At 46.2% G+C, this 15,206-nt stretch overlaps 1 protein-coding gene across 1 annotated transcript in view; it reads right to left on the reverse strand.

Moving 5' to 3' along the window:
* Positions 1-15,206, reverse strand: part of LOC119229766 (contactin-4) — a 68,867-nt gene that overhangs the window by 21,347 nt on the left and 32,314 nt on the right. The window contains exons 2-11 of the mRNA XM_037490456.2: positions 11,786-11,932; positions 8,868-8,991; positions 8,525-8,700; positions 6,479-6,574; positions 4,647-4,850; positions 4,151-4,253; positions 3,818-4,002; positions 1,183-1,325; positions 933-1,062; positions 543-693 (exon numbers count right to left, since the gene is read on the reverse strand). Of these exons, the coding sequence (XP_037346353.2) occupies positions 543-693; positions 933-1,062; positions 1,183-1,325; positions 3,818-4,002; positions 4,151-4,253; positions 4,647-4,850; positions 6,479-6,574; positions 8,525-8,700; positions 8,868-8,991; positions 11,786-11,846 (1,373 nt within the window). The 5' untranslated portion in view covers positions 11,847-11,932. The remainder of the gene's footprint in view (positions 1-542; positions 694-932; positions 1,063-1,182; positions 1,326-3,817; positions 4,003-4,150; positions 4,254-4,646; positions 4,851-6,478; positions 6,575-8,524; positions 8,701-8,867; positions 8,992-11,785; positions 11,933-15,206) is intronic.

Below are 15,206 nucleotides of genomic sequence, written 5' to 3' on the forward strand. Positions count from 1 at the left end.
TGTGTTTGAGAATGTACTGTAGGGGTGAACGCTGCAGCTGCTGCTATTGTGGAGTGAATGGACAGAAACATTAAAGCAACAAAGGGGAAATGCTGTCCCCTCAATGCTAATGTAAACCCTGGTTGGATAAGGATTCAAAATTGGATATGAAGATTAAATCTGACGCATAGCTTCAGTGTTAAAACTGATCAAATAATTGCTGTCTGTGGTTCTATATGGGCTGTGGCAATCATTTTGAAAAATAATTGCTTGGAGCAACACATTGAAAAAAAGAACTGAACTAGTTGTAACTCTGAACTTACTTCAAATATTTTGAAGTTTGAACTATGAACTGAACTAGTTCATTTTAAAATTTGTGAACTGAACTTTGAACTAGTTCATGTAGAAAGTGAACTTTCCCAACACAGACGATGACCCCCCCCCCACACCCCCGCCCCCCCGAGTCCCCTTCAGCAGGGGCATAAATAACAACCAGCGCTCGGAATGACTACGTGAGCAGATGGCGCGTGGAGGCATGAGCAGCGGCGCGTGCGGTACCCTACCTCTCGCTGTCCTTCAGGAGCTCTCCCCCTCTCCACCAGGAGACGGTGGCCATGGGGGAGGCGTGCGGGCGGCACTCCAACACCACCTCGCCCCCCCTCTGGACCACGGTGGACGTCTTCACGGGCCGCCGGGCGAAGTTGGGCGGTGACGCTGTGGAGCAAACGCGCATTACGGCCCATCTGCAGCCGCGCATCAGCAGAAATGTCAGGCGCATCACCAGCTATTACCGCAATTTTTATTGTGTCGCCACGCTGGCTTATTGTATGAGAGAATTATGGAAATGAAAGAGACGGGGGCTTCTGCCTCTTCTCATTTATTCATTTTTCACCTGACATCTCAACGTTCCTGCCGTGTATCTCTCCCGTGGCTAAATAATACAAACTGCTTACCGACAACCTTGAGCTCAGCGCTAGCGTACACGGCGCTGTGTTCGCTCTCCGCCACGCACTGGTACATCCCGGAGTCCGACAGACTGATCTTGGAGATGGTCAGTCTACTCGCCTCCACGTGGATCCTGCCCTGCAGATCAGGCCAGCTGATTCATGTTGACGTCTCTCACTCGTGAATATTGTTTCTTGTTTTTTTTGTGCAAAGATCTCACATTTAGTCCAAACCTTAGCTTAACTTGTGGTGTCCTACCTGTGTCGCTAGCGGCTGGCCGTTCTTCAGCCATTTGTATGTGGGCCTAGGCTTACCCATGGCTTTACATTCCCACTGCAGATTAGCATCGATGGCCATGTGAGCATCCTTTAGGGTCTGGACCCAGTGCAGATGTTCAGCATCTGTGAAAAAAACAGGTGAGTATCATACAATTATTGACAAAAATTGTAAAAATGATATTTCAGATCGATTTAATTGGACCAATTTCATATTTACTCGTAATGTGTTGTTGGCTCATCACTCCGTAGTGACATAACATAGTGTGCGGCTAAATAACTGAATTGTATTAACAGGATTTTGCTTTCCGTTTTCCCAAAATGCAGCATAAACAGTGTGCAGAAGCTTTTCCCAAACATGTAGAGCTCGTTTGCTCTAAATATGGAGTAAATTGCTCCCTTATTCTCAATGCTGGAGTGGTTTTCAGGTCAGATCTACAAATATAAAACATGTTTCATCCAATTTGCCCATTCAATCTGTGTGTATTTAGGTCTTGGGTTCACCGGGGCAGCAGCGGTTGCCAGCACTGGTCTGCAGGTGCACTGTGCAATAGGTGCAGTCCACAGACTGGAGGGAAATGTATTAAGCCGCAAATACAAAAATAGAATGAAATGAAGGCGTCCGAAAACTATTCCATTTGCATTGCAGTCCAACTCCCCCGGAGAAAAAAACTAATCATGTTACTCATTATATTGTAAAGATTGCTTGATTTGCCAGCCTGTGCAGGATATTAAAGCACCAGGGTCAACCGTCAGAAAAGGAAAAGAAAATACAGTTTACACAACACCTGAAGTCACCGAATGAAAGGGAGAGAGAGCGTCTTGTTTGCTTCAGAGATTCTCTTCCCCACCACAAACTCCTTTTTTCAATACTCTATTTACTTCAACTTATTACCCCTTCAGAGGACTTGATTTCCCGATCCATAACCTGAATGCTCAATCAACCGCAGGTAACTCCCTCTGCCCTTTGAATGATCTCACCTCCCAGACAGGAAGAGTACCAACAGTGTGGCTTCTACGCTCGTAAATAAAGACGCAGGGGACAAAGTTTGGTCGGACTCTGAACCCACGGCTGAGGAGGCACTGACAGCGACCCGTTCTCTGCCCTCACCGCTCACTGATTCCAGTCCAAGAAGCCACTCGAAAGGCCAGAATAGAGTCATCGGTGAGACTGCTTACCTGCATTGCGATGCAGATGTTTGTTTAGATTGTTAAAAAGCTGAATGATCAGACGAAGGCGTTCCTTCCTCTTTGTTCTCCAGAAAAAAAACAGAAAAACGCTGCTACCCGAACGCTGCTTATTCACGCTGCTTATAAGGTTTGACTGACAGATATCTGCCGATATGAACACACATGGGAACATGCTGTCACACATGTGCTGATAACAATAAAGTCTCCTATTTCATCCTGTACAAGCAACTAGTTAATTAGTGCTATACTTTGTTTTGTCATCTGCATGGCTCTGCACATGCAGGTCATATTACTAGCATTGCAATAATAACCTGTGTAATACAACGTCTTTTGATTAAAACAAACAAAAAATTGCAGCAATTATTTTTCTATCGACCCCCAAGAAAGAGGAGCCGTTGCCCCGGTAACAGCTGCTCCAAATAAATACACCAAAAATCAATCTTTGCCATAATCACCGTCTGGGAGAGAAACTTTGACAGCCACATTGAATCAATAATCAGGTTTGCATACTATCGTAGTGAGATTCCGGAGATGATCCAGCAGGTTCTTCTCAAAAACGATTCTTTTCATTCAGAAAGCAACCGCTGAGTCCTGACAACTTTCAGTGAGTCATGAAATAGAGTTTGAATCACTGCTGCTCGTCTCTAGATGGCTCAGTTGCTTTTGGACCTCCATCCATCTCTGACTGTTTCTCTTCTCTGTGAAGCAGCATTTTGTCACTTTGAACAAATGTCCACAGTCGAAAGGTTTGCTCCTTCCTCCACATCCAGGTTCATTTCCACAACGCCACTGACTGAGCCTTCAGCCTTGATTATTTTCAACCTTGCCGTTCTTGCTGATTTTCATTTTTCTAATTGGATTTCTATCTTTCGACTCGTTGGTTCACGTCGTGGCTCATCTCCTTTTGAGCGGATTATGTAAAGCACCTTGAATTGCGTTTGTGCGTGAAATGCGCGACACAAATAATCTGGCCCCGGCCTCCCTCCCTCCCTCCCTACCACTTTCTGTCAACAGCCACTTAAGCCTTTGTGTTTGGCACCGCTGATGTCAAAACCTGATGCCTGAGAAACAGAACGGCTGGTATGCAAAGCCTGTGCTCAGCCAATGACGTGCAGACGGATACGATATCGATCCGTCCGCAGCGCGCTCAGGGGACGGGGCCTTTGGAGACGTGGCCATTGGAGACGTGGCCATTGGAGACGGGGCCATTGGAGACGCTCATCTCTCGGCCCACTGGGGACAGTCGGGACTAAATTCAACGCTCGCGACGTGGGGGACAGCCTCCTTTTGATTCTGTGGATTCCGACGTGTGAGTAATCTCGCTTTCCACCTCCAGCCGCTGGTTAAAATAAATGCTCAGTGAGAAGGAAGAAAGAGATATTTGGAGTCGCGTGCTTGAAACAAGCAGAAGTGTACGAGGCTCTTACTGTTGAATATGAGCTGCCCTCTGGCGACGTTTTGCCCCTTGCTGTTCGCGGCCACGCATTCGTAGACGCCGGCGTCCTCCGGGCGAAAGTACGGGATTTCCAGAACCCCGCTGGAGTGGTTGACCTTAATCTTGCCCGGGAGTGGGTTTCCATCGCCTCTCCTCCAGGAGATGGAAGGCACAGGGCTGCAGAAGTGGCACAAGGAAAGGTCACACCGGCCACATGCTTCCCACTCACACTGAGCAGCAGGACCTGTGGCCCGGGTCGTGGTGCCGAGGTCGTCTGGCCAACTTTACTAATTGGACAAAGCGACGTCAGCGCTACGACACTTACTTTCCCAAGGCGAAGCATTCCAGCTTCACCGAAGTTCCCTTGGAGACCCTGAGGGTGTCAGGAAACTGGACCTCGATCTTTGGCTCATATTCACCCATCACCGCTGTGTGGATGGAGGGCAGAATCAAATCAGTCCAAACACAAAAACACGAGGACGTGGCTGGATGGATGAGTTTGGATTACATGTCTTGCCTCGGCCCAAATCTGAAGTGGTACACATGAACGGTCCTGATGGAGGTTTACTATGTGTGGCAAGCTCCTCGCTGTGCGTGTGCGGAAACTACATTACTGGTTATGTAAATATGTGCCTTCATGCAGTCAGACGGGGCTTTCTGGAATACACAGCTCCTACACAGCTCACAGGCTTTGAGATAGTAAGACGAAAAAAATGACCCGTGAACAAAAGCAAAAACAGTGCAAATCAATTTACCCCCCCCCCCCCCCCCCAGCGTGTGTCAGTTCCATGAGACAGCCGAAGCGGACTGGGGGTGCTCACCGTCTCTGCGCACCACCACGGGGGTCGGAGAGCTGAGAACTGTGGCGTTGGTCATCACGTTTCTCACCGCACACGTGTAGTTCCCGGCATCCGAGGCTTCCACCTTGGCGATGTACAAGTTGCCCGTCCTCTGAGAAATGAAGCGGCGGGCGTCCTGCTGCAGGAAGCCGCGCTGTCCGTCGAAAAACCACCAATATTTGATCTCTGAAGAGGACAAGGGGGACATTCTTAACACTGGGACCTGCTTGGGAAAGAACCGCTTTACAAATGAATCAGATCAGCTCTTTTTCTTTGACAAAACTATAACTTGGAGATATTTTTATATTCATGTTCAATGTCACAAAAGCCATCAATGCTGTAAAATGGCAGTGAGAGCTACAGTTAATCCTGGGCAGGATTTTATTTGTACTACATGAGGGGGTTGGACAAATGTCTTAGGTGTCAAAGCGCACAAACACTTAATCAAAAGGTGTTCGCTTCCCGACACACACACAAAATGCTCTTTGTTGTGACAGAAGTTGCAGTTACTCAGCGTCGGCTGTGACGTTCAGCAGGATGGCTGCGTGGTTGCTCCAAATAGCTCCCGTGAAGGATATTATTTAGATTTAGAAATGATGAAAGGATTCAAGAGAAGGAGGAGAGAGGGGCAGAGATGTCCTCAGGGGTCCGTCGGGTGAATTCGGGCAGCCACGCTGTATCAGACTCATGACATTCTGCATTCAGCCCCTTTGACCGGGCACAGGTTAAAAAGTCCCACTTGCTTCTTTGGGAGAAGACAGCGAGTTAAAACCATTGTGGCGATCTTCAGGGGCAGAAACGGACAGACCTTTCATGATTAGATGTGAGAGAGCTCGCAGTCTCTCAGCAACAGAGGACTCGCAGGCACATAGTCTCGTGTCCTCTGACAGTTTAACTCTCAGCATGGCTCCCTTTTACACCACTTACCTTTTGATTGCTCAAAGACACTTTGCATTATCTCCCTTACTCCCTGCTCCTCAAGTGGCGCAATCAACAGTCATTAAGGCAGCTTTTGACACATCTTGGCAGCAAAAATCCCAACCACTTTTCAATTCTAGAACACCTCAAGCTAGCATTACCGCCTGGCGCAAATCCCATCACATGTGCGACAATGCTGTGTTTGGAAGACAAAATGTGGAGATGGAGGCTTTGGAGAGGAAAGGGGAGGCTAGAGGGCAAATTTTTAGTCTGAATTCCCGCGTGGCCGCAGGATTCAGCTGGCAACGGGGAGCGGGGGGAAGGAGGCTGCGGCGCTGGCGTGAAATTGTGCTGGTGGGCACCGGATGGCTGCAGGAGTGCGGACCACTTTGAGGGTCTGCTAATCAGCAGCCCACAGACACACCAGGCGACTCACAGCTGTGGCACCAGGATAAACGCTTCCCTGGCCGCAGACTTCACTGCCCGCAGATAACCTGCCCACATGTGGGGAGAAACTCTGTGGGAAAAAAAGACCGTGGAGGGAGTGCAGCGCTGGGGACCTTAAGGACGACCGGCGAGGTCACAGATCGGACGGGAGAAAAAACGCACGCTCAAGGTCAAGAAGTGCGAGGCTATGAATCATACATGTGAAGGCGCGGGGCGGGTGGAGCGGTGGCTGATCACAAGCAAAAAGTTCCCTGCGTGACAGATAAGGAGAGGTGAGTGGAAAGCTGTGTGTCGCGTGTGTGTCAGAGCAGGAGAGGAGAAGGTAGAAGAATAGAAGAGACACAGCAGTGTTACGGCGAGATAATAGGCAGCCGGGTGAGGAACAATGAAGGCTGCTGAGGCAGCAGTGTCAGGCCGTGGCAGACAATGTAGAAGACACAGGGCTGTACCTCCGTAATGGGGTGGGGGGCCGCAGAGTAGAACCACGGCTTGGCCCTCCCTCACCGACACTGTGTTCCTCGACTTTCTGCTGAAGTTCTGCAGAACTGTTGAATATAAAAGAAAATGCAACTGTTCAGTCTCTCACAGCTGGGACGACTTGACAAAATGGCTTCATGTTGGGTGGGTTCACATGTCGGAGGCTCTCGTTGATACAGCAGCACCAGCAGGAGGCCGCTCACCCATTGAGCTAAATTCTGCCTTGCAATGTGAGGAATAAACAGCAGGGACCTATAAATCCCAAATATTTGATAAATATCAGCCGAGTCTCAGGAGTGATCCGTCAGCAGAGGTTAAATCCGAACTCGGTTGATGAAGGAATCCCCAAATAACCAAGACCTCCATTTCCTTCTGTCATGCAATAATCACTGGCGATCTTGCCCTTTAAACTATGGGGCGCCGTTTGTAAAATGTTGCACGCTCTAAAATCCTGCGCAGTTTTGGTACATTTAGCGTTATCATATGAATAAAAAAAGCAGGACAATATTCACATGTCACTTTTTCATTTAGAGACAAAATCATGTAAATACAAACAACAACTTTCCAAGTACAATGTTTGGCAGTAACACAAAGTTGTAATAAATGTTAAATGTAAATGTTTAATGCTATATATAAATGTTAAATCTAAATGTAAATGTTAAATGTTATGAATCAATTTTAAATGTAAACCAAATTTTGAATCTAAATGTAAATGTTAAATCTAAATGTTATAGAGCAGGGGTACCGCGCAACCCTCTGTGGATTGGAGCATCCGTGGCCGTTTCTCACCCCCGTTGATCAGACCATCGGGGGTTCGATCTGCGGAGGGTCGCGCTACCCTTATCTACAGGACCGTCCGCGGCCGTTTCACATCCCCGATGGTTCGATCAACGGGGGTGAGAAACGGCCACGGATGCTCCAATCCACGGAGGGTTGCGTTACCCTCGTCTAGAGGACCATCCGCGATCGTTCCCCCGGCCCTGTCGAACGGACCATCGTCGATGGTTTCACTGGTCCGGCCCTCCGTCGATCGGACCATCTGCGGCCGTTCCAGATGGTCCGACGCGGTGGGATACACCCGTGGTGCACGGTAAATATTTAGATTTAGATTTAACATTTATATTTAACATTTATACATAAAATTTAACATTTATTATTTAACAACTTTGTGTTACTGCCAAACATTGTACTTGGAAAAGTTGTTGGATATATTTACATGATTTTGTCTCTAAATGATTGAAAAAGTGACATGTGAATATTGTTCTGCTTTTTTTATTCATATGATAATGCTAAATGTACGAAAAATGCGCAGGATTTTAGAACATGCAACATTTTACAAACACCGCCCCATATTAAACACGGGGCTTCCATCCCTACGTAGGTCCCAGGGCTGTCTCTGGGGAGGCTTTTCCTCACAAGAAGCTCATGTGCCGCTTTCTGAATTTGTCAAGAAATAACCTGACTGCGCCATTCCGTTAATATTGAGCTAACAATCTAAATTACAGTTAGAAACAAAGAGAGTCGGCATGCTAATATTAATACGGTTTTTGTTAGCATGCTATTGTGCAAGTTTTAATAAAAATATCCAAATGGAAAATGTTGAAAATGCTATGCTGAAGATTTTGCTATGCTATTATGCTATGATTAAACATCAGAGTAGTAGTTGCCCCACATTTAATAGCACAAAGTGGACGAAAGTGGTGAACTGACCAACACTGACACACCTAGAACCACACAAGGCAGAAGCTTGTGTGTATTATTTCAACCAGAGTTGAATTTCTCAGTCAATTATTTGATTAATTCGATTTAAATGACATCCGTTTTTATCCGTTTTAGGTAATTTGTGAGCCGGGCAGATGACGTCATCGGCCGGATGGCAATCACTCGCATGCACCAACATGCACTGAAGACACGCATGCCTGTCAACAAGCGGAGGAGGCATACATCATCACTCTGTGCTGAGGTGCGCTTTGCTCCACTATATCGTACAGTAAACACAAGGATGTGGGTGCACTCACAAGCAAACTGGACTTTTGCCTCTCTGCTGACTACGGTCCCAAAAGTGTTGGTGGCTATGCACTGGTACACTCCTCCATGATTGATGACATGTGGATTATTGATCAACAGGTTCCCCTCCACCAGGCTGTAGTTAGGATCGGACTGTGTGTTTATTTCTCCCCCATCCATTTTCCACCTGGAGAGGAATAACAGATTGGGTGACCTAGGTCCGTTAATAGTGTCATTCCTTGTCATCTTTGGGAAAGAAATCCATTCAGCAACACTGACTGCTATCATAAACAATGGAGTCTCACATCTCAGTCAAGTGGCGGGAGGGGGGTGGGGGGCTATAAAGTCACATACCTATAATGAGGAGGTGGGTTGCCCTTTGCTCTGCAATTAATAAACACCTGCTTATCATCGGTGCTCAAGGGAAAGACGCTGTCGCTAGGCTCCTGGGTGAAGACGGGACCGTGGCGCGCATTCTCTGAGAGAAGAAAAAAAAGCACACGATTATGCTCAGCGTGTGACACTGAATTAATGCAAACAAAAGGTATTTAAAACTCGACACCCAAATAATTAGCTGCCAACTTGGCTCTTCTGCGTTTAGCTTACCCTCCTGTGCACGTGTCACAAGAAAGATAAAGAATTCACTGCGATGAGAGAACAATTAACTGTGGATAACCGTGTCGTGTACTAAACGGAATGCTCACAAGTCGAGACTTTTCTTTTGATTGCTCACAACCGTGAAGCTTATTCAGAGAAGTATTTTCATAAATAAAGTGCACGGTGTCACAGGAGGCAAATAGAAACAACACTGACGACTCATTGATTTATCTTGAACTCAATTAATATTGCTAAGCCTTGATACACGTACCATTCTTGCATTATACCTTTACAGTATAATATGATAACTGTTGCAGATTAAACCTCCCAAGTGTTCCTGTCTTCCCATTTCTACCTGTTTGCCTTTCTAATTTGCAGATTTAAAACATAGTTTTTCCAGGACTACATTGACCATTTGAATTCACATCTAAAGGAATAAAATGAGAACATATATTTTCCATGCTGTATATTGGGGGGGGACAGATTGGTATTGTCTTGACACGCCCCCCCCCAAAGAATGCGTGGTTACGCACTTGATATCAGCTGCAGCTAATTGGACATTTCCCTTCATTGAATAAGTCAGTAAATGATGTGCTCCCTTCTTGGGTTAGGTTACAAGTCAGAAATGCTAACCATCGCAGCTAACATTGTAGCAGACTTGAATCTTTAGTTTTTGAGAGACACGCATGTGTTATCTGGCCAATGGGATTTTGCAGAAAACCTTCTTTCCTGGTTTTGGGATTCAGCGCTACCCAAGTCGATTGTAACGGCTTTAAAGAATGACTATCGAGCCACAGGGTACGTTTCCGCCCTACAGCAGAATGTTAAAGTGTGGAGCAGGACCTTTGTTTTATGCTGACACAGCGCTGCAGAGACAGTCGTGGCTCTGCTGGACCATCACTTTGGAGCAATCTAAAGGCCGAAGGCCTGTTGTACCAACGGGTGGTTGCAAGCCTATGATTGAACAACTCTTATTTGAGGAGGGGGAGGGGGGGGGGGGGGTCCGCATATTGTTTGTTACTAAAATATGTTTTACTAAGAGCTACTGTATATCCACCACTCTTCATTCAAACGCATACTTGTTTTCCGGTTCAGTGTGGGAACTTTAACATCCGTACACACTTGAGTTATGCTTTAATATGTTATGATCGCAATACAGGTGGAATACTCTGGTGGAGGTGTTTACATGGGATAATATTCTGGATTCAAGCTGATTGTCTCCTGAGTCAAGCTCTTTGTCTTTGTAAGTTTCTGCCAAGCGATCAATACACAGGAGTAATTAACCGACGTTGCACTAATTACTCCCAAGAAATCTAACAACTCACGCTCACACACTGCTGCACCCCCCGCCTTCTTTTCCTCTGACCCCCACGGTGCCGTTCCTCTTACAAAAATGGTTAATTTATCTTTCGGAGCTCTTCTTTTTTTTCCCTCTAACCTTGGCTAGGACAAAGAGTGCTCCCTCCCGTATCATCATCGCCATAATCATCCTAATGAGAGTGGGAGTCTTTGCTTCAGATAAGGGCCCCCGTTCCCCCCCCGGCCCCTGTGGGAGGCGTTTCATTTTTTATCATTTTTACCCCGGTTGTGATGTCCTTTAAATGAAACAAATGAATGAGCCTTAAATAGCCGGGCTATTTCACCAGGGTTCTGTGTGCCCGCTGGAGAACACGGCTGCCCTGTAAACACAGAGACTGGACTGACCACTAGCATACACGTATAAATTAGCACTTAATTAGTTTTCGTAGTGTGCATGCAAATTTGAGCTCACTGTATGTGGTCCACAGCACGCTGCTGTTTTGCATTCTTCCCTCCTGTGTTTGCATGAATGCGCCGCAGTGAAACTGCTGACTGGCGATGAGAGGCTAAATCAATAGAAATGTCGAGAAACCCCACTCTTTGAGCTGTATACATTTCAATGTATTTTCCCGATGACTTGTAATCGGCACACAGCGTTCCAGCATATTTTGATATTACATCTCACTCAGCCGCCTGGGCTGCGCCGGTTCCCGTATCCTGACATTAAGTGAGAGCTCTCAACCCCTCAGCTGTAGCTCATACAGGTATTAACGCTGCTCGGCTTTTCTCTCAGCGCCTCGACATGAGCCGCAGCCCTTGTCGGCTGCACGGAATACAATGGCGCTTAAATGTGTTTCTTTTAATAGTACCTACCAAATTCCACGTAAGTGGCAGCAGTTGGAAATAAAGTGAAGAAATTGCGTAATAAAATAGCAAGGTGTGGACTGGAGAAAGCGTGAGCTCTGGTGGGGTCTCTGAGTCCGACAGTGAGTCACGTTTATCGGATGTTAAAAGAACACGTTCAACGATGGCTGCAGTTAAACTGTAATAGTCAATCTTTAGAATAGCACAAGGTGGTTTTTACTTTTTTCTGGGACAACTTCATCCCTCCAGAGGAATCCTCTCCTAAATCTAAACTTTTTCCTCTGTAGCTCATCTTTACCCCGAATGCTTTGCGAGGCTCTTTAAAACTCCAGATTTAGCCAAGTTTTGTAAAAAGTATTCCCAAATTTTCCCATCTAAAAAACGAAATGCCTTCTGAGACGATGGCTCCGTTTCAAAGGAAATAAACCTGCACTGAGAACGAGGCGAGCTGTTGGGAGCTGGATGCATATCAGGTGTCTGTCGTATAAAGGCGGCTCTACTTGGCGTCTCACCAGCAAGGCACTCTTTGAGTGACAGAAGGATTAACAGTTCCCATGGCAACAGCATCTTCATTTTCCAAGGTCAAAGATTCTCCTTCTTCCCATGCAGTCAAGGAGAACGGAGGATATTTCCCGGGGCAGACGCTCCTCTGTTTGGCTCTGGAAGAACAAAAATGAGGGCACATGAGCGTGAGGATATGCCGTCTACAACAAGACTTCTTGAAAAGAAAAGAAAAAAAGAGAACATGCTGCAACTCAGCAAACCATTAATAATTCATTCAACCAAATAAGCCGAGCCAAGATCCGGTGCTGAAGGGCAAGCTAGCAGCTGATACCTAGGAGCGGATATTCACTGTGTAAATACCACTGCTACACTATTTACTCGTGGTAAAAGGAAATTATAAATATATAAGAAAAGGAAAATAAGTGTCTGAGAGCAGCAGAGCTTTTGTTGAAAGCTTCTATGATCAATACAGAAAATGTAACATGACTTCAGTTGAACACTATTGATGCTTCAAGTAAAGAATCGCCAACAAGTTAGCCATGTTAAAATAATAATAAAAAATTGTTTTGCTGGTTGATTTGGCTGGATCAAAGTGGCCAAAAGGCGGGTTTGTGACAAAAGTCAGATACCAGTGTATTCAGTTCAGGAGGTTCTGCTACACGTTTTTGTGTTGAGAACCAAAATGCACGAGGCAAATGAATCACTAACATCAATAATATTTGTATTATTAGATACATTATTAAATATTAAAAGGTTCATCTTTATTTGTGATTCTTACTGGTGCCTGTGTTTAGGTTTCCAACAGATGGATGCAACAAACATGACGAATAAAGAAGAAGTAGATTTATTATGGTCTCCATTATTTATTCTAAGGGGGCACACAACTGATCATTCAAGCATCATCTTGTCAGTCAGTTATTGATTTGGATCTCCACTTTTTTCTCTCCCAAGCTTTTGCCTTTTTGTTTATCATCCTGCCCACAATCTTGTCATGAGTCTCGTTCAAATATGGAGGGAAGAATCAATAAAGGGAGATGTGTTTGAGACTCACTGTGTTGATATCCTGTTCTGTTCTCCAGAAAAACAATGAGGAACCTTTATCCGTGTGTCAAGCAGGAGAAGCCTCCTTCTGACCCGCTGTGGGCTGTGAGCTATGTAGTGCTCATCCAATAAACTTCTCTACTTCTGTCCACTGTTCTTTAGAGCCAGAAGTAAAACTGCTGCTGATTACAGCTCTGGATGAATAGGTCAGAAATAAATCACACAAAGGTGAATAATAATGGCAACTACAAGGTTAAATGTTAAAGTTTATATAAACTGTTTCGGAGGGGGGGGGGGGGGGGGGGGGGGCTGGTGAGCTCTTTCAAACTTTCAAATCGATGCAGAAAGTTTTCCAGACATTTTGTCAAAACGCCTATCTGTAATCAATGCTGTCATAGCCCGGCACCTGTAAGTAATTCCAAATCAATATGCTTTCAAACTCAGACGCCCTCTCCAAGAGTTGTGTGAGCCGAGTCAAATCAGAACCACAGATGAAAACACTAGAAAACATGCAGCGACAAAGCGGCCCCCGTGGTTTGGACCTACTTTGTCGTCTGGTACGTATCAACAAGAATGAGCTTCTTTGCACTGATCGCACTGAGCTGATCATTGTCATGGGCATTCGTGAGCCTGAATTTGAATGATTCAGAAGCTTACGTCTTCCTAAAGCACGGGGCGGATCTTAATTGGACTATTTGGCGTCTAACTTGTAGGTAATGTCCACATTAACAGCCACATGATTCACTCATGCAAGTGAAACGGAGACACGGATCATTTGCTGATAGGAGGCTGCTCGATGAGGAATTACAGCGATTTGTATTTAGTGGATTGAGAGGATACAGGAACCATTACATCCACTGCAGAGGTTGTCTAACAAGCCCCCCAGCAGCCTTGAGTCATTAGCCCTCGCGCTCTGCCCAGTGATCAATGTTGATCTATGTTTGCTGTCATCAGCTGTCCACTCTCACTTTCGAGCTGATCAACTTTATTCCGTCGGCTCGCGAGCGCGCTTGCTTGGCATTCAAAGTCAGACACAAGGACCCCGATTGCTTTCAGCCGTGGACGGTGGCTATTATGCAGAAAGTGTGAAAAATGCAGAGGCCACCGTCCAGTAGGGTGCATGAGCTGCGAGGCCGGCGCCTTGCCTCTGTTTTAATGATGCATGGGCCCATGGCATCCTTTGGGGAGGATGTGTTTCTTGGTCACAGTCCAGAAATGTAAAGCAGTTGCTTGTGAGCCCCATGATTAATTTATATACCCTAGAAAAAAAGGGAATACAATGGTAATAATTCTTGTGCCCAGCGGATGGTGGTCGCAGGTGTTGGAAATACCAAATGGGATGAGGCTAAGCTAATGGTGCCTGCGAGGGAAACTATCTGTCAGGGGTAATCCCTAATACTGTAACACCTCCCCGCCACGGATAATATGCTTCCTCCGCCTCTCCCACTATATCGAGATAGCGGTGGAGAAATGATTAGAGGGGGGTGAGAGGGGGGGTGGGGGTGGATATTGACACGGACAAATGTATGTATCCAGAGTGAAGTATTGCCGGGCTTAATGTTCAGTGGTGATGAGCTTCCCACTCTAGAACAGCCAAACTGTCCTGTGAACTCTGCTGAGTCCTGGTGCACACCATTACACTCCGTCTAATTGGCTGAACATGTAACTACAGAATTGAACTTGTGAGAAGCCATTGAGCGTTTTGCTGGTTCCCATTTTGTTTGTAGGGGGTGCATACCAATCTGCTTTGAACAGCGGCCTAATAAGAACATTGAGTTGACGCCGCGTCATCGCGGCTTTGAGCTGCCCCCCCAACAGCCTGAAAACGTTATACGTAGTAATTGTTCAATAAAACTGCGCTCACATTCAGCTATGTGGTAGTATCTGTATGGGGCTCCAGTTTCATCATCAGAAAGTGCCAGGCTTAATGCGCAGTAAAGCCCCCTGATCTCAGAACTTGAATCCAGTCAGCCACAAGAGAGCAGGGGCAGCGCTGCGGCTGGGGAGGCAAACTGTCACTCACGGCCCAAGTGCATGATATTACTCATTAACTAAGAGTCGGAGGAGAACATTGAAAGCCAACCGCGGCTCGTGGCCGTGGGAATGAATAGTGATGCGTGATCAAAGTGAGAAGATGCAGAGAACCTGAGCAGCTTCTAAGTTGTATCATTTGCATACGTTTTGTGCGTAACTATAAATGGCCCATTTGCCTTCATCATTCACTTTCCCACGTGTTTGTTTTCAGCACAGCTAAGACTGAAAATCACTGAGTAACCACAGCTCGGATGCCTTTAGGGGCCCCAGTGTGTGAGTCTGGAGGGAAAACCTCCAAGAACGGCAGCAGGACGTTAGTTGAACCACAGGAGGTGGAGAATCGTTTGCTGGAGA

The sequence above is a fragment of the Pungitius pungitius genome, chromosome 8 (assembly GCF_949316345.1).
Source record: "Pungitius pungitius chromosome 8, fPunPun2.1, whole genome shotgun sequence".
NCBI classification, from domain to species: Eukaryota; Metazoa; Chordata; class Actinopteri; order Perciformes; family Gasterosteidae; genus Pungitius; species Pungitius pungitius.